Here is a 27118-nt window from a genome sequence, read left to right on the forward strand (position 1 = left end):
TCAATGTGGCCCGTTGAGGGTGGCCAATATGCTGAAGTGGCCCTCAGTGAAACTGAGTTTGACACCCCTGGTCTAAGACCTTTATATAACAGACGTATTTAAGATTGAGATTAAATGTCCAACAGCTGGACTATCTTTAGTAATTATGTGACTTCTAAATTATCAAATAGGTTTTAATGTGTTTCAGAAATTAGGGTATGAATACAATGCATGCCACACTTTTGAAAAACACGTGTTGTTTTGCTTTAGTTTTTCTCATAAAGGTCCCAATGATATTTGTTGCTGTGATGTTAAAAAACTCTCCTTTAGCAAAATCACTTTATTATTCATAACATCAACTCATTTTCCATAAATCTGGTTTCATGAGTTCTTCCTTCTTTGGTTTAAAAATATTGGGATGAGCCACTAGCATGTTGTGTTCTAAGTTTGTTCGCTACATTTAACTTTGGCAAATGGTTGCACGTCTGTGTGGCTTTTTCTTTTTTTTTGCATCGTTTTTACCAGAGGGGAAAATTCAAACACAGCAGGAAAGAGACTTACCTCTAACAACTCTGGAAAAGGGCTTTAATTCTTGTTTGAGAAAAAGCCAAATGACACATGAAACTCTTCCCTAAGGGTGGGAGCCTCAGAACAGCAGATGAAGAAGAGCATCAGTCCAGTGCGATGCTGCAGAATCTAGGCCACTACTGGGGGCTGGGAAGTGTGTGTTACATGGTCTAGTGGCTCCATAGCTTTTGCGAACTAACAATGGCTGCATTCAGCATGACTGTGGCTGCAAGGCCGGGGCAGTCGCCTTTCAGCCGTCCCCTTGTTTCACTCTGCTGGAACTGGACCTCACTCCTCCCGTCTCTCAAAAAGACATCAGCTTTAGTCTGAAACGCTACTGTAAAGTGAAACTGTCACCTTCATGTGAGGGGAAAAAGTTTGGGATTGTGCTGTGACAATTCAAAAAGTCTGAAATTAGGACAATACTTTATTTTTGGCACATCTTTGTTTTCTTTATTTTGTTGATGTTATCTAGGTATTCTGCACGGAAACAGACAGATTAGGGAATGTGGGACAAATATGTGCTGAGTTAAACATTTTGGAGCCAAAACAAAGTATACTGACAAATCCTATGCTCTGAGAAATGCCTAACAAATACTATAAAAAGAAAAAATTATGCATACCACAGTCTTTTTAAAAAGACTTTAATAGTGGCAAGCAATATGTGTGATAAACAGTGTGCTTGTTAATCAGCACACGACTTTCTGGATGCCTGAGCGAAACCCTGACTAATTAACCAGAAAACATAGGCTTGTTATTCTTACTCTATAAAGAGCAGGACAACAAAAAATGATCCATTTCCTCTTGTAGTTCTAAATATAATGAGCGTTTATTATGCAATTTAAAAAAATGATAATACCATTTCAATGATCAAATTCATGTTTTAATTTGAGGCATTAGGGATAAGTGATGATTTTATTCACTCTTTGTTGTTATGTAATTTATGCATCTAGTTTAATCATTTTTCACAGTTTGTTTTTTTTCTCCTCACAGTTCATCAGGTCAGTGTCTGCACCCTGCATCCTGTTACAACCACAGTTTCCTTATAAAAAATATTAGCAGGCGATGAACAGATTAGCTCTCACGTGCCAAGGCCTTTCCTGTTGTTTGGCTCTCTTGCCCTTTTCATCATCAGTGCTCTATCTAAGATTTTATTTGAAAACTATAAATTCCTTGAAAGCAGTCCAGAGGAGATGAATCAAAGTCTGAACCTAAGAGAAATCCTTGGAGTTCAGGATGATCTTAAACTGGAAGAAAACCACAAAAAAATACTTCTAAAGCAATTATATCAGTTAACTTGAGTGGGTATACTTTATATCTAGGTTAAACATAACTTACTGAACTGGATTTGATCATATTTGAAACATTTTACTTTCATAACTGACTAAAGGATTATGGTATGGATTCTGTGGATTGAGGCTGTGAAGAGTTTACGTTTAAATGATGAAGAGCAAACATGATCATATCAGTGTAGAATAGCAAAGTTCAGTTCATCGGGGCCTAAAACACTCATTTATTGTTGACATATTTCACTCGACCTCTGGAGCAAAGAACAAAAATATTATCCAAAACAAATCTTCATCCGCATTCAGTGGCGTCAATTTAAAGTAAAATTCAACATCCCAGTTTCAGGATACATATCTGATATCTACTGAACTAATGCATTCAAGATTTGGTTGCATCCCCTGACATTTATTCATTGCTCTTTAATCTGGACTCAACTACAACTGCAAAGATGTGAATGAAGAAAAAACAACACAAAACTCATAAAATATTAAAACATTTATGATTTAAGTGGCTCTGTCTGAATCATCTCGTTTTCTGTTTTCTTCTATTAATATTTACAGCTCTTAAGTTGGAAATAAATATTTCATTCATTCATTCATACATCTTAATTTCAGAAGTTAGACGTCTTCACATCTATGAGTTGCAGTAGAGAAATCTCATCACAGAAGACTATAATTCATTCAACTAGTTTAACAAACCATGAATTTTCTTAACATAAAATGATTAATACCTAGCTGCTGAAATTAACTTTTCCACATGTTTTTTTAAATATAAAGATGTTTGCCTTCTTTTACTTCAGAGCTAAAAATGGACCAAGCTGTATTAGAAATCTTGTTTTTGGGGCAGTAGAGGATCCTAGCTTTGCAGAAATAGAGCACCTCTAAGATGTAAAGCACATCCCAGAGCCATGCAGCTTTCCCTTTCATTTCTTTTCTCTCCCAAGGAACAATGTGCCATATAATCTCTACTTTTAGCCAAAACTCTGCAGGAATGCTTATGCATGCCTGTGCACCTCAGTCAGTCTCACAGTGGAACATGCTTAAATTTGTATGTTAAATTGTTTTATACACACCACAAAAGAAACTGTGCAAAGACAGAGTGGTTTTCATGGATGAAACAGACTTGTGAAAATTAGAAATTGATTAATAGGGATGTGTTGCATTAAGAAGATAAATCTGAGGATTCATTCTTAGAATGGCCTCTCTTGTTAATTAGCTGAGGAATGATTTGTGTCGAGCTGCCATTGTGTGCTGAAGGTGGACGCAGCGGGAGAAAAATGTGTAGTTTGTTAATGAAAAAGCAAATAAGTCATGAGGCACTACAGAGACCGTGAAAACACACATTCAATAACAAATCTGTTCCAACAGAAAATAAGTCAGGCTCCAGGCACAAGAAGCTGAGAGAATAACAAAGTAAAGATTTTAAGACTTTAATAAGGAAATTTGTGGAAATGCATAATATAGAGTCATTTGTCATTTTCATTGATGGAGCAACTTTGAACATAAAAACATTACAATTTGGGTGCAAAGGGGCAAAAAAAATCTATAAAAGAAAGAAAGAAAGAGCATTTGTTGCTTGCTGATGGCATTGTAGCAATATTCTCCCAGTTTCAATACATTTTTAATAATAAAAGTAGAACTTTCTGGGTCAATATCACGGACTGTATGGAGTTTTGTTTAGTCGGTGCTTACACCATGGGCCTTATGAAGCTCCACGTCACAGCTCCACGGTCCTGTTTCACATAACTACACTACTTATGGTGGAAAAAACACTTAAAATATTAAAAGTATTCTGCTCAATGAAATATTCCACACTAGTAATGTGGGGGGTAGTATCGATCCAACATACTGCCGTCAGAAACTTGAACCAAGATGCTTCTGTAAATTTCCCTCTAACATCTCAAAGCAGATATAATGCAATCTGTAACAAATTTACTCTAAGATTTTTTTATGTTTTATGTCAAAATAAAATGTGTTCTGTCAACTCATGGAGCATGATAAAAAAAAAATCTGTGTTTTTTGTTTGTTTGTTTGTTTCTGGACTTTTATATGTATAAAACTGAAAATATATGTTTTTAGAGGTTTGTTTATGCCAGCAGGATGTACAATAGTACATACAGTGTCCTTCACACTTATCAGAACTCCTGATGAAGATGTAGCGAGGCTTAAATTATATTTATCTTTTATTGCAGCAGCATAATCTTGCCCTGGAAATGTTGGAAAAGCTAAACCTTTAGTATGAGGACATATTTCAGTGTGGAAGCCTTCTGTTCTCTCGTTTCGGATCACTGGATGGCCCGTTCCAGCTGAGGACAAGTTTTACCTCACTAAACTGTCTGCCTGGGATTTTAGGTCAATACTCAGTTCAAAGTATTTGCACTATCTTTAATTAGAACCCATCTGATTAGCATAATAAGCATGAATTACTAAGCTTGTAATTTTTGGACCTTTTTTGTTAATACTGTTGGACACCCAGTAACTGAAATAGATTGTTGAAGTGCATGCTGGGTAACAGAATCAGCAGGGCTCCTCCACTCAGCTGCAACAAAAGGAGGGATCTTCATTGTCTTATTATAAATCCATGCATGGGTCATGTTGAATCAGAGCTGATTAGGACAGACTCAAATAGCTCCTGCTGTTCTTTAAATAATGCATGGTGTGGCTTTAGCGTAGCTGGCAGACAAAATGCAACATGTCATATCAGAATAAGAAAACATGCATGAGAGCACAGATGTGATATGTGAAGAACATTTGCACATTTTTCTGCATGTTTACTAATGATGATCCATGTACATAAATATCAGGAAAACATGAAAAATAATCACTTCTCAATTGAAATATTTCAATTTGAGGTTGAAATGTTACAATCAGGGCAATGAATGTTTTAGACAGAAGATGTGTTTAAATCCAGAACAGCCAGGATCTAATGAAGCTAAAGATGCTCATTATTGCTGCATCAATCGCTTCTATTTGCTGCAAATCTGAGTTTAATTAGTTATTGAGTGTGATGGATAATGACAAGCGAAGGATGTTTCCGCTGCTCTCACACTCATATTGCTTTGCTGATGTCATAGGTGTGTTTACAAGCCAAAATGAATGCTAATATATTTATTTGTTTCCCAGGAGCAGATAATCAGTCTTTCAGTGCTTTGAAGGTAAATCCCCATTACAGACAAAAAATGTAAAGAGGCCATTTAGTATTAGTTCAGGTTTCAGATTTGTGCATATTTTTAAAGAGAAACATAAAAGTTAATGAATAAGAGGAGCTATAGTTGTTGTTCTCTTAGATGCAATATATGTAAAAACAGAGTAAGAGATAAAGTTACATGACAACAAGAAACTATATCTGATAAAAAATTGGTTTATTGTGCTGCTACTGCATTAGTTTAGCATTTCAAATGGTGATCTACAGAAATGTGTTCTTAATCTCTGTGAACTGAACTGTAAAATGGTTCTGGTGAAGTTTAAATTGGGACGGACCTTCCAAGGTGACATTACATTCATACAACCTGAATCACTACTCAAAAGAGGTACAAGTAAAAACCATAAAACAAACCCACTGACCTTTAGATTCTCAAGCACCAACAAATTGTTTTCTTAGTAAAAATTAGCAACAAAGAACTTCAGTAAACAGGTTTGTCTTATGCAGGAACCCAAACCTTCAGGTTGTTAAACGTCAGTGTAATCTGGGATATAATGTTCAGTAACTTGTCTTTTAAGTGAATAAATTAATTTAAATAACCTAAGCAGTGATATTCAGCGTATTTCACAGTTTGTAGTAATCTCCAGAAAATGCTTTAAAAAAATCTTCAAAAATATGTATTTTTGCCTCAAATTTAATGATGCAAAGCAAAGTATGAAGACAGTTTTGTTCTGTACCAACGATTACTTTCTGCCTTTTTATGTTCCAAACCTCACCTGGCTGCTGTCTTCCCCTTAATCTGGTTTGAACACTTCTTGGGAAATAAATGTCACCACTGCTCTCCTGTGAGCCTGGCTGTCAGCTTTCTTGTGACAGTAAAAAGCAGTCAGTTCCTGGGCTCCGTGCCTCTCGCTCAGCTTGTAATTGCTTCATTAGAGCTTCTGCTGCATCTCTGCCTTGTAGCTTGGGAGATTTAATAAGAGCAGAAAAGCAGCTCGCAGACTCCTCTGTCTGGGCTGCTGGGTTATTGCTGTGGAATTTCTTATAACATGAAGACAGAAAGTCAAAGAACATCAAATTAAGTACACTCCTGGATCCCTTCACTTGAGCACAAGCAGCAAACAGAACTCTCTCAAAGCCGCTAAGCTAAAGATTTTATGCTGCTACCGAGACTGCAAAGCAAATCAAAAGAAAAATAGAAAAGAGGAAGATCCATGAAGCTATTTGCAAGAGAAAAATGTTTGCAAACCTGGATTTTTGAGTGTTTCAAGTCAGATCTGCTCAGAAAATGTGTCTCCTAAGCAACCAGGTTTCACTCTGCACTGATGGAGAGTGCCCACTTTTTATATGAGCAGAAAAATAATGAGTCGGAATGTTAATGAAGTGATCTCACTTGTAGTGAAGCGGTCTGATATGTTTGCAAATACATTTCTATTCAAAAAAAAATGTCTAAATTGTGCTAAAAATTATTTTATTACTTATTGAAAATTCAGAAACCCATCGATTGTGGAACGTTCCAACGGATGCTGTCCATGCTGAGTTTCACAAGTAGAATTCAAATAAAAATGATTAAAAGATTATAAAAATATTAGCTGAATTGAATGAGGCTCACTGAGAAACTCGACCGTTGCTCTGAGGGTGAGACAATAAGTTACTACTGCTGAAAACAACAAACAAGACGACAGGAAGTGGTAGCAGGAGGATGGTTTGGTTTGGGGGTTTTTTTCAGACAATGTGCGGCTAAAGCTCTCACAGCATCGGAACGTTCATAAAAGGTTGTGTGTCATTCAAATGTATTGAGTCCATAGCTTTGATGTAAAATCACAGACTACAATTCGCACAAAACACTGTAAAAATACCCATTCCAAGTATAAGGGGCTCATCGCTCCAATGCCTGAATAAGTCGCCAACCTAATTATCAGTATATCACATGCAACTGTTTATATCCATGGTTGCCATGATTTTTAGTAACTTATGTTGTGAACAAGCTTATTCAAGTGTGATTTTAATTTAATTTCTTATTTAATAGAAACACTGCAATTTCAAAATTGAGTTTTTTCAACATTAAAAATGTCAGAGCATAAGATGAAGGGATCTGCTGTGGGTATAAAGCATAAAGCAAAATCTCAACAGAAAAGCAAAAGATAAAATTGTAAGACACGTGAATGAATTTGACATTTTAAGGCATCCTGTGGTTTTATCTGGGATTATAAATGTGTATTGACATGATAGAGCTCTGGAAGAATCCCCTGCAGGACGATGAGACCCAAGCTTAGACTGAACACAAGGATGAAGGGTGCTGCCACACAGAATCTACAGTAAGACTTTACTATATTTAGCAAACAACATGGGGGGATGGTGGAGGCTCATGACTGAGTGTTTGACCAGAGGAGGAGTGTGTATGTAGTATCTGTGCATAAACATAATTACGAGTACAAAGCTGCTGAAGAGGGTGGGGGTGTTGCATGTAATCAAGAGTGCATGCGTATGCATGCATTCAAATATTCCTTTAAAAATAACATGCATTCTTATGATCACATTTCTGTCATTCCTGCGTCTGCCACACTCACGTGATGACCAGCGAGGTGGAGAAGAGTAACGTTCCCAGCAGGCCGCGCCGGCAGTCCGCGTTCTTCCTCTGGCGTTGGTGCATCTCACCGCCGCAGTTGTCGCAGCAGCGGCACATGCAGAAGAAGAGCCCCACAACCGGCATGAGGATGGCGAAGAGCAGGCCGACCGCGGCACATATGAGGAAGCCTATCTCATAGTAGATGGCCTGGGGTCAGTGGAAGAAGAATGAGAGGAAAAAGTATGAGAATTATCATAAAAGAAACAAGGAGGAAATAAAATAACGTATTGGGAGAGTTTGGAAGGGAGGAACCGAAGAAAGGAGAGATTAATGAAGGCAGGACAGAGGAGAAGGAAGGACACACAAGGAGGCCAAGGATAAAGAGAGCAACAAATCTAAAAATATCTGGAAGACCCCAGGGGTGTAAAAACTCCTGTCCATTGGACATGTACATAAACAAAGAACACGATGCATCACATGTAGATATTCCAAGTTAATTTGATTCTTATTTTTAAATTATCTCTTGCTAACATGCTAAAATGGGACAACCAACCTCAGACTCTATGATAACAGATTCAATATTTCAGAAAAATCAGAAATATTGTCAAAAAAACCCCGAAAACTCAATAAGCCCTAATTAATCAGCCAGAGATTGCATTTGGATCATTTTCCTCTGTATTGGTTCTGATTGGTGGTCAGTAGGACAAGTACATGAAAATAAGATTTTTTATTCATGTGCCTTAAATACATCAGAGTTAAGAAGTTACATCATCAACCAACAGTGAGTACAAAGGGTTTTTTGTTTAATAATATAAATGCATAGTACAAAGATAATTACTTTAAGGCTGCATTTCTGATGAAAATCTGACTCAAGAGGAATTTGTTCTAAGGTAGGAAATCATTGTGAAGCAGATCTTTGGACTGAGCCTGAATTACAAAAACAGGTTTTATTTTTCTTAAAATATAACAAATGCACCCAGAACTGAGATGATTACCTGTTTCACTGAGATTAAACTGAGAAAGGTTGAATTGAATAATAATATTATTATACACAGTAGAAGTCAAGAGGCCATGAAAAACCTGGAATTATTGTCTACGAGTGAAAATTTCTATATTTTTTGTTCATGAATGAAATTTAATGAATTTGTTCAAAACATTAAACATGCAGCTCTGAGGCTGAGATAGAAACTTAACTATAAAAACCTGCTTGTATTCAATTAGAATGAGCATTTTATCAAATATATAGCTGATTTGAACAAAAAGTATTCGCCTGAAGATATTTAACACTTATTAAGCAGTTATAAAAGTTTATCTCCTGCGTCACAGAATGGGATTATTTCTACAATGAAAAAGAGCAAAACTGGGTCGAAACTGAGAACATTTGGTTCACATTCTTCAGCAGGAGACATCTCCAAACCTCAACAAGAAGCATGAGACAAGATCAACAGCTGCCTCCAGAAGTGACCCAGAAACCAAAATAATATGCAAAAAGTTCTTATTGTCTGTGATGGGGCAGTGAATGTGCTGCATTGCTTCTGCAGTGCAAAGAGAACGAATGAAAGCTGCTTCACAAATGACAGCGTCAGAAATAACCAAGAGAATACTCTCATTAATCACAGATGTTAACAAAGTTTAATCAAAATGAATGCTATGACAGAAAATTAATTTTTTTGAAATAACTTTTTAATCTACATTTTAAAACCAGAAAACAGCATATTCCTAGTATTAATCTTATTACACAGTAGGGGAAGAACAATGTATTATAATCTATATGTGTAGGACTCTGTCCTGTCTTTATGTGGTCACCTAGGAAACAGACATATCTCTCTACACAAAGCCTTGGTAATCCCAGGATCCATCTGAATGCCATAAATATGCAGGTTGACTAAACTGCTGCTGCTGAAATGTCCTGTGTATCTTCTGTCTCGTTTTATCTGAATTTCCACAGGAGTCGGTCCTATTAAATCTGCATTCATCAAAGGATTTGGAATTTGACAAAACCTTAAAGGCTGTTAGTAATCCCTCCCAGCAATGTAACTTTAGTATCATGGTTTTTGCCTGTCTTGTATGAAAAGATCAGAGTATGACTCTCAGTGGTCCCGAATGGCTGAACAGGTCTTCCTCTCTGATCTGCACTAATCTGGAATAGCTTCTGAACTTGGCTCAGAAATATTCTTCTGTTCTTCAGGACATATTTGTGCAAAAGAGAATCCACTTTGAAAGTAAGAGCTTTTTAAAAGCCTGCATTAAAAAGCAACTGCTGGTATTAAAAGTCTGATTATGTTTTTTTTTTTTTTTCCTGATCTGAAGTTATAACAGTGTGGAGGATTGCAGCATCAAATCTTACAAAAAAGAAACTGGACAGACTGATGTTGGTAGGAAGAGAAGGAGAAAAAGGCAGGAGGCATAAGCAAGTTTAAATGTATGTGAGTCATTTAAAAGCCCCAACGTCAACCTGCTGTTGGGGACATCGTAGAAATTTAAATGTCCGCACTGTCATTGTGCTTCTGGGCACTGCTTGTTATTGGGTGAATCCTCACAAAAAAGGTCAGCCATGTTTTTCTTTCCACCAAATCTCTTAGAGTGCCTGCAGCTTAGACTATTTCTGGACTCCAGTTTGGTCTTGGCAAGTGCCCAAAAGAAAAAGACGCCGTTCTAATAAGAACAAAGGGGATGATGAGGTGGCGACATGTCGTACTGATGAAGATGATGTAAGTTTGATTAACTCTAGTGCTGGCAGCAAACATTAGACCTGCTAATAACCTGCCTAATGTGACTCTAAATGTAATAACTTTAAGTCATTACTTGATATATTCCAGTCCGCTAATGGGGAAAACGTTTATTTTAGTGTTAGGTAAATCGTATTATTATCAAATGTTGTTATACTTTTATAATATTCTTGCTTTAGGTACTCTTATTTGTTTAATCATATCTTTTTGGAATGTTGCTGTATTGTTAAATTACCCCTATTCCTTTCTCAGAAGGCCTCTCTGAAGAAGAGCTTTCTGCAGTAATCATTCAGTGGAACGTCCTGCCTTTGACCTGTTATTCAGCTGTAAAACCATCGCTGTGAAGACGTACAACTTGCTCTGTTTGATCCTGGGTCGGGAACTGGATAATCTAGTGCAAGATAGATTTTGTTGCTAGTTAGTGATAGTCTTTGGCACTGTAACTATGTGATGAAGTGTTTTTTCCCCCTCCCTTTAGAGTTACAGCGCTCTCTGTGATTAGGGATCCTAAAGACAATAAAAAGAGAGAAGCAGGAAAATGTGCTTTCAAAGCGGTAGGAGATTTGTAACTGAAAGCACATCTCTGTCTGTTCTCTTCGAGAGTATTCAGAATCTAACTTTCTCTTGTCTTTCCTGTGTTATTTAATCTGGGTTAATAGGTGTCAACTCTGGCATTTAGCATCTTTTGTTTCTATGTCAGCTTGGTTTGTTGTTATGGGCAAAAGCACCGGATCAATGGACCAAAGTCAGGGATCAAATACATCGATTTACTGCACTTTACTTGTGACTCAAAGTCATTTACTTTTCTTTTATAATCAAAATGTTACCTTAATTTAACTTCCATGGAGGTGAAAGGTAAAGGGAGTGGATTTGAATGATCTCAGTTCATCTCACATATAAATCAGTCAGAACTCAGTAAAGAACTTCATACAATGAGTCCAGGGAGGCTGATCAGACTTTTTATTTTACTTTCATCTTAACTTCTTATTTTTTGGTTTTATTTTATTGCCTACATTTGTCTGTCAATTTGCTGCTGGTAAACTTGAATTTCACCATTGAGGGACAATAATATTCCATTTTCAGGCAAATTTGTATTTGTGCAGAAATCAACAAGTCTTTGTTGATTTAATTTGAAAGAAAATGCTTCAGTTAGTTTTTCAAATCCAATAAAATATAAACTTATTATGAGGCCTTTTGCACATATTGACCATGAGTGGCTTGTACTGTAAATGTGCTCAAACTGCTGATGTTAAAATACTGGATTATTTTACATGACACTTATTACAACAAAATATCAACTATGCGTAACTAAAAGGGAGCAAAAGGTCCTGATTTTAGTACTGTCAACATGCAACCAATTCAAAACTGAAGGCAATAATCAGGTAAAAAGAAAAAACAAATCAAAAATCTGAATTACCATGTTATGATTAAGCACTGTTGTTCTTTCTGTGATCTAAAAAGCATTTCTCCTTCTGAGAATATGCTTTTAAAAGAGAAGGATATGACAAACTGAAGGATGTGGTTGGAGGAAAATGGGATGGCAGCATGAAAGTCACAGGGCTACACAACTAATCACTGGTGTAATTTATCAAATAATGGTTTGGAATGGAGTTCTGAACAAGTTAAGATACCTTTCTCAGCTGTAATTGTGCCACCCTGGTGACTTACAGAAGCATAGTTAGACTGAATATGGTTGGACTGTAAGTCCAGAGTGTGGACTTTACCTGCAGTGTCAGCACTATGTTCTCTGGCTGGGGGAAGCCAGACGAGATGAAGAGGACATGCAGAAGACACGGCAATGCAGCGTCAGAAAAAGAGCAAAGCCACAAAACACAAATATGAGATGAAAACGACCAATAGGAAATGAAATCAAAGCAGGCATGCAAAAACTTATTGTAACAAAACACAAAAACAGTGAAAAAGGCTTTTTAGTTCATTTAAATTTTATTCTTTTCCAGGGTCAAAATTATTTTATATACAGAAAATTTGCGCCCAAATAGAGGTGTTTGCCAGAAAGAGGTTGTGTTGCCTATAAGCTAATAAAAGGTTGTGCATTGGAGTATTACCATCATTAATCAATAGTAAACCCTGAGAACAGACCTCATCTGTCCTGCTTCAATATGGCAACATGGCTCTTTTTACACCGTAACTGAATGTTGGATCACAGAGTATCCCAGAGAAATATATATATTTTTTGTATTTGTTTACAGTTTTCATAAAATATGTAACATCCAGATGAAGACATGGTTATTTCGCTCTCTTTCACTCACTCACCTTTTGGTATTCTGTTTGAATGGCTCCAAACTTGTCCTTTGCCAGCTTCACAATAAGATCTGTGGGCACAGAGGACAAGAAAAACAATCTTATTTTCCAGAAAATAACAGGAATAATGATTCACTCTCTTGTCTAACAATTTGTCTAAAAACTCATCCATAACTTAACTATATTCAGTTTAAACAGGTATGCCTCCATGGTTTTCTTATTTTCTATAATTTCTTGTGAGTTCCTTTCATCATTTAGTCTCTTTTCTGTACATTAATCCAGTAGCACAAGGACAGCTTGGTGTGGAGTTAAAGTCTGGAACCAAAAAACATCAACGTAAATTTCGAATTTACCGTAGTGACCTGTTTGGGTCTACATTTTCTCATCTCATCAGTCTTGAACCAGTCTGCAGATCCTGAAGTAATCATGATGTCATATTTAACTATACAACGATTTAATTGTTATTGCCCAGGCTTATATATAAAAATAAAAAAGTGATGTGTGTCTCTATCATAAGACATTTGATAAGACATTGAGGGAGATCATGAAAAGGCAAAGTTTTTAATGAACCTCTGGAATGATGGTATGATGCATACTTTATTTTGCATAAAAGTAAAAATATGAACTTTTGCATAATCTCTCTGCTTTGTTTTATAATTTTTTTACTCTAAATAAAACACAAAAATAAAGACGACTTAACCAGTCTGCTGTTAGCCAAGTCAAGCGACTTTCTATCTTTCACTCAGTGTCATTTGGGAAATACATTTGCTCCTGTGTCAAGTAGTTGTGATTCCCAAACTTTTAGTGGCAAAAAATTGGAGCCCCACCCTGTGCATGAACAAAGAAAATGTTGATGACTGCCATCTGTATGTTGTGAGCAGAAAATAGACCAAATGCATCTAAGAAATAAGTACAAAGACGTCCATAAAGTAAATATAAACATATAAAAAAATAGATGCTCAGTGTTACTGTGGAAGATAAATAATCCCTAAGCAGTTCAAGAAAAAAGCACAAGTAAGACAAAGATTTGTTTTATAGTTGTAAGTCAATTACTATATTAAAATGACAAAAATAAACAACAACAAAAACTATATTTTGACAAAGCTGGGATTTAGGTGGTTAAGAAAAACCCCTATAACCAATATATAATATGTCTGTGGCTGTTTTCTGTGTGTAAGAGACACAACTTTAAAAGACAATTCAGGGATCCCAGAGGGTTATGGGTGCAATACACATTTATGGTTGATAAAATGTGCAACAGGTATTATATAGCTAGAGATAGTGCCTTGTTCTTGGGTGTGGAATAAAGAAAGTGGTGAGGCTGAAGACAAACAAGAAAAAAAAAGAAGACGACATTGAATCAGAACCTTCTGAGAATGTGCAGAGAAAACCAAGACAGGGAGCAAAGGCTGCAGTGAGAGAGAAACACTGAGCAACAACCAAAAGAGACATTCAACCCCACCTGTTGGCAGGAATAATACACAAAGCACAGAGAGATGAGAGATTGTGTCCTCTTTCTTGTTTACTGGTGGGGAAAATGACATGATGCAGCATGTTCTTAAAGCTGTATGCAAATCAACCCAGAAGTTTCAAAATACTTTTTTTTTACTTTAAATTTTACATAGCATCCAAACACAGTTGTGAGCTTTCCTCATACAGGTGTGCAGCAACAACAATTGAGTTAAGAGCCATTAAGAGGTTCAAAGTGCCTCAGGTTGCAGAGGCTGGCCTGCACAGTACAGTGACTGTCAGGAAGTTACAGTCAAAGCAACAAGAAGCAATGAATGTCCTCAGAGGTGTGAGGAGTAAGCATTCAACAGACCATTTCAGCTTTTATCTTCTCTACATTCTAAAGTGGTGGACAGGCACAGCTTCAGTTTGTTCCATCTGGTTCCTCCAAGTTATCATATTTCATCACATTTGTAAGGCTGTGGACACCCACTGATAATAACAAGCTAGATTTGCTCTTGGATCTTTGCTGCTGTGAAAACATTGGTTAAAGTAAAATAAAAAGGATAAAATCCGAACACCTCAGCTGTATTCAATTGGATTTTAGAACAAGGGAATCCACAGAAAACATCAGAAATGCCACAAATGATTCCATCACATATCAAACTCTCTGTTTCTGTTCCCTTTCATTTGTTCACCTGGAGCAGCGCTGACTGTGACTCATCACACGATGATGATAGAAAAAGCAGCACTTTCAAGAAAGATGCAAGAGATATAAAAGTTTTCCTTTATCTGCAGTGTGCTGTTTGTTTTTCCTGAAGATAAAGTACAGAACAAGCTGTTACAGAGCGCTTTTAATTGATATAACAATAACAAACCTCTGAACTGTACATATGTTTAAAGAAAAAAAAATATATAAAAAGGTTCATCATTCACCCAGTTGTTATGGATGTATAAGACAAACCTTTTTTCAGTACGTTGTATCTCATTGCCTTTTTTCAAACACCTTTGAGGCAGAATTATTTGACCCAGTCCTTCCTGTGCTTGATGCTTTTACAGTTCTGTTCAGTGTGACTGTTTGTCCCTCCCAGAACAGAAGTTTTCCTGTGTCCTTACTGTAATCCAACATCTGAGCTATGTGGTGTTTGTTCTTGTTTAAATTTTCCCACCAAGATCAGAAACACAACCCCACTTTCCAGGTCAGTTTGTCCGTGTGTTCTGGATCGGCTCCTCCGCCCCAAAATGGCTGCCAGCAGTCCCTATTGTGCGTTTCTGGGCGAAGTGTCACATGATCCAGCTTTTCCGAGGACATTAGGTACAATGAGTTTCCAACCAGACCTTGGGCTTAGGGTGTGTTTTTATTCCATTCATCATGGGGAGGACACAGACTGTAACCTCTGTATGATAGCAAACAAAAGCTTGAATGGCTGAATGCTGGAAAAACTCTCTTAACAGGAAAAATTAGGGCATCAGTTTCTGAAACCCTCTGTAATTGAAAAGGTGAGATCAGATGACATTTCAGATCAAAAATAGAAGGAGAGGATCAGTAACTCTGCCTGTTGTTATTCAGATAATAACTAGTTTTCATAAATGGTGCAACAGGCACCACAGCAAAGTACAGCTTATCTTGTCTTTGTTTTTCTGAACAGTGGGCGCTACGATGCTGGTCAGTCATCAGTTATTAAAGTTTTCCCAATGAAATTAAGATCTATACATGTGAACAGACTTTAAAGAAAAATCCAGAAAATGTTGCTGGTTAAGGATTAGAAAAGAATCCTGCTTAAAATACTGCAAGAACAAATGTTTTTTATTAACTAAGTGAAGGCAGCATTACTTTGTCATGACCTAATTTGTATCCAATAACAGAAGTTAAGACAGCATATCTGACATAAGTTATCACAATGAAATCAGTGCTGCAACAAGATAAGAAACCAAAAGAAGCCATGATAAATAGCAGGGAGGAAGGAAATGTAAAAAAATGAGGGAGTTAATGAATGTTAAGAACAACATCTAGGGAAAAGAGTGGAAGTGAATCCAGTCTCTGTTTCTTACGAGGAGTCTAATCCTCCTTTATGAACAAAAAGCTTAATGTTTTTTTCCACCCACATTACTCCTCTCTCCACTCTTTACACCAGTGCCTGTCCTTTAAAAACCACATTAAAGTATTTGTCAGGATGAACTGGCCTTTAAAAGCTTCAAAAACAAACCTGTCACATGAAAGATGTACACAGGCTTCAGCAGCCTGCCCTGCTGTCTGTGAACTGTATTCCTTTGGGAAAATGCATACATCAAATTGAAATGTATGAGGCACATTCATGTAAATAAATTGTGGTAGCTACTTTCAGGAGTCTGAGCTTTAAATGAACTCATGGCATAGCTCTCCAAACAGATTTAATGAAGCTTTGCAAGCAGCTCAAGATAAAGCAGAACCTGGCAAGATGAATTTTTCATCAGTTTTCACTAGAAGGGAGTCACCCACCCAGAGGAATGCAGCAGCTCCTCATCTATCTGCTCCTCACGGTTGGAAACAGCAGAGGAAAAAATTGGACAGCCAACAACAGTAGGAATGCTGAACATACTGAACTCCGTCTTGGACCAACACTTTAATCTCACCAGGCTGGGCTGTTTAATCTTGCAGCTGCAAGATGACATTTTGATTTGCAGAATAACTTTTAAATCAGCCAGAAGTCTGATCCAGGTACTTTTAAATACAAGATGAAGTCAGTTGGTTTATTGGACAGGTTTGTGTGAAGTAGAGCCAAAATAAGGTGCAAGATAAATATCTTCCCAAACCAAAACACTTAAAAAGGAACATAAAAATGATCAGCATTCACCTGCATTCTACTGCTGACTAAGGTTTTTCCTATCTGAATCTTATAATTTAGACTCCAGTAAAGATGGTATTGATGGTTGCAGTGATTAACTATTCTTAGTAAACTTACTTAAGAAAATTTTCTTCTTTTGTTTCTGCAATCGAAATGTTTCTATGAAGTTTGGCTCAGATATTATTGTTATGTTACTGTAGGTTAAACCGAATGACTGAATGTTGGTTAATCCTGTCAGGAACCTGACTGTGTGTCCGAGGATAAAGAGGCGATTAGTGTCATGGATGAAATCATCTGTTTAAGACTGTAACCTTATGTGCAGAAAAGGGCTTTGGACATGGGAATAACCGCCATTATAACCAGCGATTTATAATATTTCTCTATAACATGCTAATAGTCAGCTGAGAGGAAATATTCTTTTGACAACTAAGAAGTATTTATCTTTACAAGGTTGCTCATGTTGGGTCTGGAATCATTAGCTATCTTATGTTATAGATGACTGACCTGATTCAGAATTATGACAACAATCAAAAATAAAAATAGTCGGTTTGTATGAAATGGCAGCATGGCAGTATAAAATGGGTGTATGAACTACAGAATATTGATGATAAGACTGGGCTTCGTAATTGCTGTGGTTTAGGCACAATTAGCTTTTCAGAAAAATCGTAGAACACAAACATTGTAAAGTTAATGACCCTGACAAACAAAAGGTTTTTGTTGCTTCTGGAATATTACCGCACTAAATCATTAGTTTTGCTAATGATTTGGTGCGGTAATATTCCAGAAGCAGTTTGCAGGTTGAGGTGTGCCTTATATCTATATAACTTCCAGAAATCGGAAGGTCTACCAGATCTTACTGCATCTTTGTATGCATTTTTTCTGTCTGATCCCTGAAAGATATCTTTTGCATTTTATTAAAGTTAGGTTGATTTTGAACTGCTGACTCGTCTTTGGTCTGTCACATCGTGAATCTGGGCGAAGACGGGTTCATCTTCAACAGTCGCTTCCAAAACTTCCCCACTAAAATTTGGTTATATCCTGGCACAATTCAGGCTGAATATCTGAGATTTCTTCTTTCAGAATTAATTCAAAATGTTTGATTTCCCAGCACAGACCTGCCTTTTAAGTACAGTTCACATTTGTTTTAAAAGGAGGAGGTCACGGCCCTTTTAGGAGATTAATGCTGCCCTGATTTTTCCATTCCAGAGTCAGAGGTGAGTTTGTAATCATTTTTTTATGGAACACGCAATTTTGTTCATGTTTAAGCTTTTAGTTTGGTTTAAAATTAAGTTGGATAATTTGAAATGAGCTCTTCATCTTCACTGTTTCAACCACTGTGTTAATGTACCAGCAGGCAGTCAGTTGACAAATGACCACTTTCAATGTTAAATTTTGTGATAATTGCAATAAAATTGATTTCTTTATTCTTCCTGTTTCACACACAGTTACACTGCCTGTAAAAAGCACTCAACTCCCTGGATGTTTTATCCTGTTAATGCTTTTACAAGACAATCATGATTAACAAAATGTGGCTTTTTTTCACAATAAACCCTGTTAATTTCAAAATTAAAACTGATTTCTTCACAAATAATTACAATAAAAAATATGTAAAATATAAAAAGTGATTACATAAATATGAACAAAGTGAGAAAGGTAGGATGACAGATGATTGAAAGAGACAGATTTAAAGAATATAAAAATACATGTTAATGTTGTGGGAAGAGTCGATGGTTGTGTGCCTTTAGCAGGCGACAGTACAGTGATTTAATGTTGCACAGGTTTGTACAATCTGTCTAACCTTTACAAAAAAAAGCGGGGGGGAAACACAATCAACTTGCTCCAACAGCAACCACCCGAATCAACAACGCTGTAACATTTTCAAGTTAAGCTGCAGCCGCCGTGTGTGAAAACATGCATTACTAACAGGCTTATTAAGAGATACATTTATAAAGTAAGCCTGGCCATGAGGGACTCTATGCTTTAGAAGTTGATTCAGCTCTGCTCTGCTTGTAAGGCGAACAGCAAAGAGCCTGGCCAGCTGGAGGCTGTCGTGATTCTTTCTCACAAAGTTATCAGAGGATGCACACAGGCACAGTGAGGAAAGAGATTTATGTCAACAATTATATTCTGCAGAAGTCGTAACATTAATGGAGACAAGGGACTTTGCTCTGCCTTTTATAGTTTCACTCTTGAGTCAAGAAAATGACAGTTTTTATTCAAAGGCTGCTACAATCAATTGTTCTAAATGAGCAACGGGGCACATGTGAGTATTTGTAAAGAGGTCGCAGACATTAATCTGTTTCTAAATGACTGTGACCTTTAGATGAAAGCAACATCAATGCCTTTTCTTCTCTATGATACATCTGTGCTTGTAGAAGACAGATTTAGAACAGCAGTTATTCCAGATTTTACTTTGGTATAAATTTGCAACAATCTGTATTTGCGACCAAAGTCCAGAAGGAAATCTGAGAGTTTGGAACCGTGTTATTTGCAGCTTGTCTACTGGACATGGCTCTATGAGAGTATGTCAGTCAGACAGCAAAATCTGGAGAGCACCGTTGAGGATCACATCATTTGGCTACAAAAATGACTAGGCTTTAATTTTTGCCTTATTTTTTTTGCTCATGTGTTTTATTTCACATCTAATCATATAAAGCACTGAAAACACGCTACATAAAAACATTTGCCTTGCAGACACAAAAGCGTTGGCAGGAGAAGGGCGTAAACATGTTTTTCTACATTCATGCAAACTTATTATAAATACCAAAAAGAAACATATAAGCACAAGAAGTACATTCCAAATGCATTTACTTTTAGCAGCAACATAAACATTAAATAAAAAGGAAAATGCAATACCTGGAGCAGATATCTGTTAATGATTGTTTTATACTCTATTTGATCATTCATAATTAATAAACTCTGTCTTTTAAGACAGAACAGACTTAGTAGATTAGAATAATATTTGCCAACTGATTATAAAGGATGGTGCACCACAGCGGCAGCGACCCCAGCGACCCCAGCGACCCCAGGCACCATTGTCTTCTTGGATGGGCTGTACCAAACAAAATTTTGTTGTGCTACAATAACAATAAAAGCATTCTGATTCTGATTATTTCAAGAAAAAATATGCAAATCTTTAATCTTCATTCCACAGCCTTTCATTACCAGCTACAGGAAAATAGAAAATTTTAAATTTGAATCAGTGTTGAATATTTTTAGCAGTAGATCTGTGCAGTAGAACACAATGTACTTAAAAAATATAACTTTTAAAAAATTAGATATCTAATTTTAAACAGAGAAATTATTCTCTTGAGGTTAAGGATTTGCTATAATCTTCTAACAAGCAACCAGCATCATTGTTCACTAAGTTACTTAGATACATTATGAAGAAAAACTAAGTGATGCATGTCTGAAACCCTGAAATATCTTTTCTGTCTCCTACAGAAACGTCTGTACTCCTGTGATATCACAATGAAGCATTTCTAACAGCGCTGCTTGGGGTGTCAATAGAAAAAAGGTGCTAAAAGCTTTCAAGGAGCAAGTCTTCATCCTTCCACCTGTTGCTATGCAACAAGAGGTTCACTTTTGGATAATAGCTTTAGCATTCCTCTGTTTTACCAGAAAGTTCAACACACAGGTGGTGCTGAGACAGTGAGAAAGAGAAGAATCATGGCCTAAGGATTGATATCCAGAACTTAAGGCTAGGGGTTAATATTTAATCCTTTTGGGTGATTGCAGCAAAGCCTTAACCTCAAGAGAATAATTTCACTGTTTATAAGAAGAGAACATGAGAAGTGGGCATTGAAACGCATGCTCCCTTAAGATGGCCAACGTAGCTCCAATTATTAAATACAATCTATTTTTTTCTTAAGGTACCAGAGCTCCTAACAATGTTGTGGTCTGAAAACAGAAAAAAGGTACAAATAAATATCTTGGGCCTGGATACCCCAGCAGACAGATAAAAATCAACATTTAACCTTCTTAATTCCATATTCCAGTTTTTGTGTTTTAACTAATGTAGAACATAGCTGCTTTACTAGTAATGCTCATATATTTGCTGGCACGCCGTTAGACTAAGAAACAAAAATCAGTCAAATCATATTGAAAGTTATAATTTCAGTACAGAAAAAAAACAGCTGCTGTCTAGTTTCTTCTTCCTTTTCCTGTAACAGTTAATGTTCCAGATAAAAGATAGCAAAGTTGTGTGTTTGGGTGTGTGTGAGAGAGAACAGAGAGCCTGTGGGGCTGAATGTTCGTGTCAACGCCGACTTCCCATGAGCCTGCCTGAAAAACAGCTCCGCGCAGGACAAACACTGTTACCACAGAGTCTGTATCTATGGAGAGACAATGTGACTTTACTTTTCAGTGGAAGACACACAATCAAAGTTACTGTAGAGAGATTTAATTTAAAGCTGCCAACACTGGCTTTAATGACTCAGTAACAATGTTCCCACCACAAGCATGAGAAGACTTATTTCTCTCTTAACAAACAATTACGCACTTATTTGTTTCACATAAAATAATTATGACATACATTAAAGTTTGTAGTCGTAACAAAAAAATAATGTGAAAAGGTTGAAGGGATATAAACACTTTTACAAGGCACTGTACATGCTGCACATGAGTACTGTATGTACGGGAGAATTTTTCATGTAAACAGCTGAGTCTCTTGGTTAGATAACTCTCTTAATTTCATTCCCATCAGATGAAGCCATGTGTGAGAAACACACAGAACAAAGAAACAGATTCTTTACCCGTGTCTTAAATAAGTCCTGATGCCCAATTGCAGTTTTCACAATGCACTGGTTGAAATACGGTGCGATCAGCGTTTTAATAAAGTTAACGATCTCCCCTCATGTGAAAGTCACACTGATGAGGAGAAATGCTCGACAGGGTGTGTGTGAGAGCACTCAAGCAATCACAGGAAGATAAAAATAAATCTGGGATGCATGGCAGCAGGACAGACAGTAATAAAGCATGTTATACTGCACAGAGGCTCCATGTAATCCTGACTGCTCACTTTAAGAAATGGCACCATAAATCAAATGTTCTGGGGCTAGAGTGAGTTTGTTTGGCTCTACTTTTTAAATGTACTTCTTTGCATGCATATCAAGGCAGCAGATTAGAGCCTGTTCTGTAATAAATATAAATATGTATTATAAAAAAGGGAGAAGGGGGACTGAAAAATCATTTTCACATTTGCGTTTTGTTTGGCTGCTCTTTCACCCCTGAGGCTGCAGGAAAGGAGCAGAGGTCTGTGTGGTGACCGGATTGGCTCTGCAGCCAGACCAAGTAAACAAAACCCAGATTATCATCAGCTAATGAAGGCTGAAGCCCTGCCACAGAGGTGACAGTGAAAGACAAGACTAGTGACCTGCACAGTGCGAAGAGTAAGCAATCAGAGGAAACCTGGACACCCACTGGATGACAAACAGCATTAAAAAGGCTAAATTATATTTCAGCTGATGCTATTATCCAGATATATGGAGTATACCAAACAAACTGACATAATTATGGTGTGGGTGTGTTCAGATTTTATGATTCACAACCAGGAAGTTAAGATTCAGAACAGCTATAGCATAATAGTGCCATGGGAGCAGAAGTAGAAAAAATGTTATTTTTTATGTAGATGCTTTTGAAGGAGGCAGCTGCTGCTTCACAGTGCAGCTGAGCTGCTTGGAAAATAATCAGAACAACACATGAGTTTGACCTCAGGCCACTGCATGACAGATCATTTAAAAATAGTCTATTATGATACAAACGTATTATGAGTTCTAATATGTTTGTGGTGAATTTTGGCTCCAGGGACAAATGTGTGAGAAATTTTGAAGGAAGTTAGAAGATTTCTTCAAAATTTTTAACTGCCTTCTCAGCATAAAAATATAGATTTTTCCAAAATCACCATGAATTTCTAGAAACTGCAGTGGAAAAACAAAATAGCCGGTAATGGCTGCCAGCAAAGATTTTGGTCAAAGACAAAAAAGAGAGAGAGAGATTATTTTTAAACCAAGTGTTGTATCTGTGTGGGCTGGATTTTAAAAGCTTCTTAGAATATAATATGCAGCACATGCCCAGTATTGCTTTCTGTCTGAGAAACCACAAAACAGTAGAGCCTCCTTAATGCAGCTTTCTACATGTTTTACTCTGTCAGGCCCATTTACATAAACCTCAATTGTTCTTCAAGACTGAGAGCAGATGGTTAATATCACTGAAGAAAACCTAAGTTTGCTAAAATGTTTAACCAAGCTAATGTTCCACCTCAGGTCACTATGCGACAGATAACTTAGAAATAGTCAATTATGATAATCTGGAGCACATATTACACTTATCACATACTAAATTACATTTTAATTTTCACTCCATTAAAAGTACACTTTTGTTGAATGTTTTTTTTTTTTGTTTCTTTTTATGAACTTACCATTATTTCTTGTTCAGATCCTACATCCAGGACTGATATAAGCCAGAACTTCCTGTTTCATGATGTCACTGATTGCATCACTGAGTACAAACCAATTGGAATTATTTATTTTGTTCAATGTAACAATTTGAGCTTCCCTGTATGTATATTATATATTGGAAACCATTTTGTTGTGTAAGTGAGTTTGTAGATTAAATTAGTAATTGTATTTCTATTGTTTGGCTTAATCCATTCTTTAATGACAACTTCAGACGGATTATTGCGAGACAAGAATCAGTCATTTCTTTTCTTAAGAAAATTGGCAGAAAATTAAGATCTCTATGAATAAAATCCACCAACAAGAAACTCAAAATGTCTGTTAATGATGTTTTCCTACCATCATCTTTGGAACATGTTTACTTTACAAAAGGGAAGCATCAAAATCTAAGGATCTTGAAAGGGATTGTAAACAGTGATTTAAAACTGTGCTGCCTACATATACACAAACATATGATGTCCTATATCAAGTAATGACACTTAATCACTTACATTTAACATTTCTAGAAATATCTTATTATTTTGTAAATAAGTTTCAAAATATTTGACAGTGCAATTCTGCTCTGATGCACAACTCCTAAGATTTCTGTATTTTGTTGTTGCTGTACTCTTATTGGCATTATTTACGCACAGTGGGTCACAGTGGAGATGATATGTTTTGCTTGTCTCTAATGAAAATTAAATAGGAAAATATTTACATTAAAAATGTCTTAATCGACTGAATTTCATTCATAAGAACTTTTTCAGGGAAATGTAAACACTGGAGTGTACTTAGTGAGGTTCAAAGGAAAGAACAAAGCAGATATATTCATAGATGTAAATGTTACATGTTTTGGCATTTATTCACAGAATTCTGATCTTCACAGAATTTTAAGCTGTTCAGCTACAGATGAAGTAATTCAGCTTTTTCCCACTCAAGATAAAGCCAGACAACCTGGTTCCTTCAGGAAGGCAGAAGCCATGTAAGCATATTCATAGTCCAGTGGTCCACTAAGGATTAATCCTGCTTCCCACTGTTGAGTATTCCTGCAGCTTGTCAGTTTGAGATAAACTGGACTCTCCTAAAATCCTGTATGAGTTTTCACACAGCCAGCTTCCTGTGAGACATCCCTCTCAGTTAAACAGAAACTCTGTCGCTGAGTGAAGGCAACCAGGACCTCATGGACATGTCTGACAGGAAGCAGCAAGAGCAGACAGATGGACTCTTAAGAGTAAAGTCATCGTGTCTGGCGTTGGCAGGTTGACCTCTTATCAAAACACATCTGCAGCTAAAAATCACCATGTCCCTGAAGTTGATTCATAGCGGGCTCTACTGCTCCTGTCAATGAAGCGGAACAAAGCAACAGAGAATGCATGACTTGACATCTATTTAGCAGGCCTGGGCCGCTTGCTTCGTCTCACCCTCGCCTCTCCTGCTTGGCTTCCCAAGCCTGACCCAAATATGACGTTCCCGAATTAACCGGAGCAGCACCCGGGAAAGTGACAGCTCTGTCCCCAGTAAACTCGTCCGATTTCTTTCTGGTTTTTTTTATTCCTTCTCCTTTCTGTGGCTTAGAAAAGCTCAGCTGATACATCCACAGTCATTCTGGAAGAAATGATCTTTTGATTAGCTTTGATTTTTCTTCTGTACTTTCAGTCAGTAAATGTTCTCATCAACTCTCGATAAAGTAGCAGTGAGCTTAAGCTGATGCTGACATTATTGTATTTCCTTAAAGTCTTCACTTTATCTTAATACTGAGGCTCGTTTCTTGCCTTACTTGGTCTGTTAATATGGTAAAAAAAAAAAAAAGCTTTCCAAATAAGATCCATAACTCTTTCCTCATAATCTAAAAGCTGTAAGTTCACTCTATTGAGTTACCCTTTTGATATAAAAATCCTCAGACAGCTTTCTATGCAGAACTGCAGGTTTAAAGGCTTTACAGTTCAGGCCAGGTTACATTATGAGGACCTCATCTGATTTTTTTTTTCCTGTATTCAACCAGATAAAATCCCACTGAGATCTAGAACAAAGCGACAGGTCCCTGTTTTCAGGTGGACCTGGGCAGAAAACTACAACACGACAACCTGGTTACACGAAAGTAAAACGGATGAAAACATGCTTTAAAACAAATTACAAAACAGTTCAAATATATTCTTGACTGAAATCAAAAGTGTGTAATTATTTGCAGATGTTGAAATCTGTTATGTGTTATAACCTGATAATGTATGTGTAATTATGATTATTATGTAATGATACATATGACCCCTGAAGTAACAGAGTGCGTAGTTTGATGGTAGTCTGGATGCCCTTGAGAAGTTCCCAAACTCTGTACTGACAAGAGAGACACTCCAAAAACTGCATGTGGGTCACAACAGGGGGTCTGGGAGCCTGGATAACAGCTCATTATGTATTCTCTTTTGAAGGCAGAAAACATATCCAACTGGAGTTTCAAATTCAGGAATATTGTGAGGACTGAGTAATTGTCTACCTCTCTATTGCTGGAATTTAAATATGGTAAATGGACTGAACTTATATAGCAATTTTTGGTTAAGCCCAGGGGCACAGAAACATGTGGCAAGAGGAAGCTTTCACTGATTTTTGTTACACAATGGTGATGGAGGATGCAGTAATGATTATGTTCAGATATTGTGTTTACAAAAAGTAAGAAGAACTGAAAGTATATAACTGACCTGTTTTATTTAATCTCCTAATTTAATTATTTTTCTGTCCAGAGCCTGACAGGCAGTACGAAGAGCAAACCTCTCAGACTGCACAGGTGCAAAACACCTATGCAGTTTAAGTATAGCAAGATGTACTGTAAACTGATTTTGTGACCTAACTTTATCATCAATGATGTTCACCACCTTGAAAGTTTCATACTATGTTTATACTGGTCACACTTTTTCCCTAAATCTCCTGAAAGACAGACTGCTCTGCTCCAACAGGGAGTTGAGTTTTTCGGTTCTCCCAGTAAAGCAGAACTGACGTTTCTTTTAGAGGAATGTGAGTGGACAAATACAGCTGCCCCATCTGTGGTAAACTCACATCTTGCTCCTGAGGATGTTTGCATGTGAAGGTTGTTGCTGAAGTGACAGCGTGAGTAACTTTTTTCTCTCTCTTTGAAGTGACAGTGATTTTTTTGGCCATCAGATTTTCTTTACATTCTAGTCAACCATGTGGAAATGAAACATAAAAAAACAGCTCTCCTGATTCATGCATGTATATATTTGCTTTCAGTGTTTTTCCCCTTTACATCAGTTCAAAGAGCTGCAGCTGCAAGCAATGAATTAAAGTGCAGTACCGTCGTTCTTTTTGTTTTTCAAAATGGAGCTTGATCATTACCATGATTCTGATGCAGCAGCCGTGGCTTAAATGCAAGACAAACCTTTCTGATGAAAACATCAGTGTGTTTCCTCAATCAACAATATGAGATGCTTCAGACTTTATAATGACAAAAATGACTCAAAGATCAATTTTTGTCCAGCCAGGATTAAACAAACTTTGTCAAGAGAGCATGGAGGAAATACATGCACTTTCCTTAAGATTGTTTTTTTTTTCTCAGAATGAAATTCAAGTATGATTAATTTTGCAACATTTTTACAGAAGTATAGAAATTAATATACTAAATTAAAAAAAGTGATCAATGTGCACAAGTCTGATTTCCTCTTCCAGCTTTAGTCATAAATGGATGTGGACACTTCCTTGCTTAGTTATTTAAATATGAAAAGGTCACTTACACCACAACTAAATGGACATGGCAATGAACGCAGGAGAAAAGAAGCACAATTTTACTGAATGTGACATTTTGATGTGACACATAGGCCATGTTTTGAGTCATTCAATCCTGCGTGGAAATGACCGGGACAGAGACGCAGA

The 27118-nt window shown here is 36.8% G+C and overlaps 1 protein-coding gene across 22 annotated transcripts in view; it reads right to left on the reverse strand.

Moving 5' to 3' along the window:
- The window catches only part of prom1a (prominin 1a), a 67004-nt gene that overhangs the window by 29798 nt on the left and 10088 nt on the right, over positions 1-27118 (reverse strand). For 17 of the 22 annotated variants that reach the window (XM_016670927.1, XM_016670929.1, XM_016670928.1 and 14 more), the window contains exons 2-4: positions 12547-12605; positions 11997-12023; positions 7545-7750 (exon numbers count right to left, since the gene is read on the reverse strand). In XM_016670927.1, the coding sequence (XP_016526413.1) occupies positions 7545-7750; positions 11997-12023; positions 12547-12605 (292 nt within the window). The remainder of the gene's footprint in view (positions 1-7544; positions 7751-11996; positions 12024-12546; positions 12606-27118) is intronic. The other 5 variants (XM_016670926.1, XM_016670933.1, XM_007551009.2 and 2 more) reach the window with 1 other exon arrangement.

The sequence above is a fragment of the Poecilia formosa genome, unplaced genomic scaffold (genome assembly GCF_000485575.1).
Source record: "Poecilia formosa unplaced genomic scaffold, Poecilia_formosa-5.1.2 Scaffold39, whole genome shotgun sequence".
NCBI lineage: Eukaryota > Metazoa > Chordata > Actinopteri > Cyprinodontiformes > Poeciliidae > Poecilia > Poecilia formosa.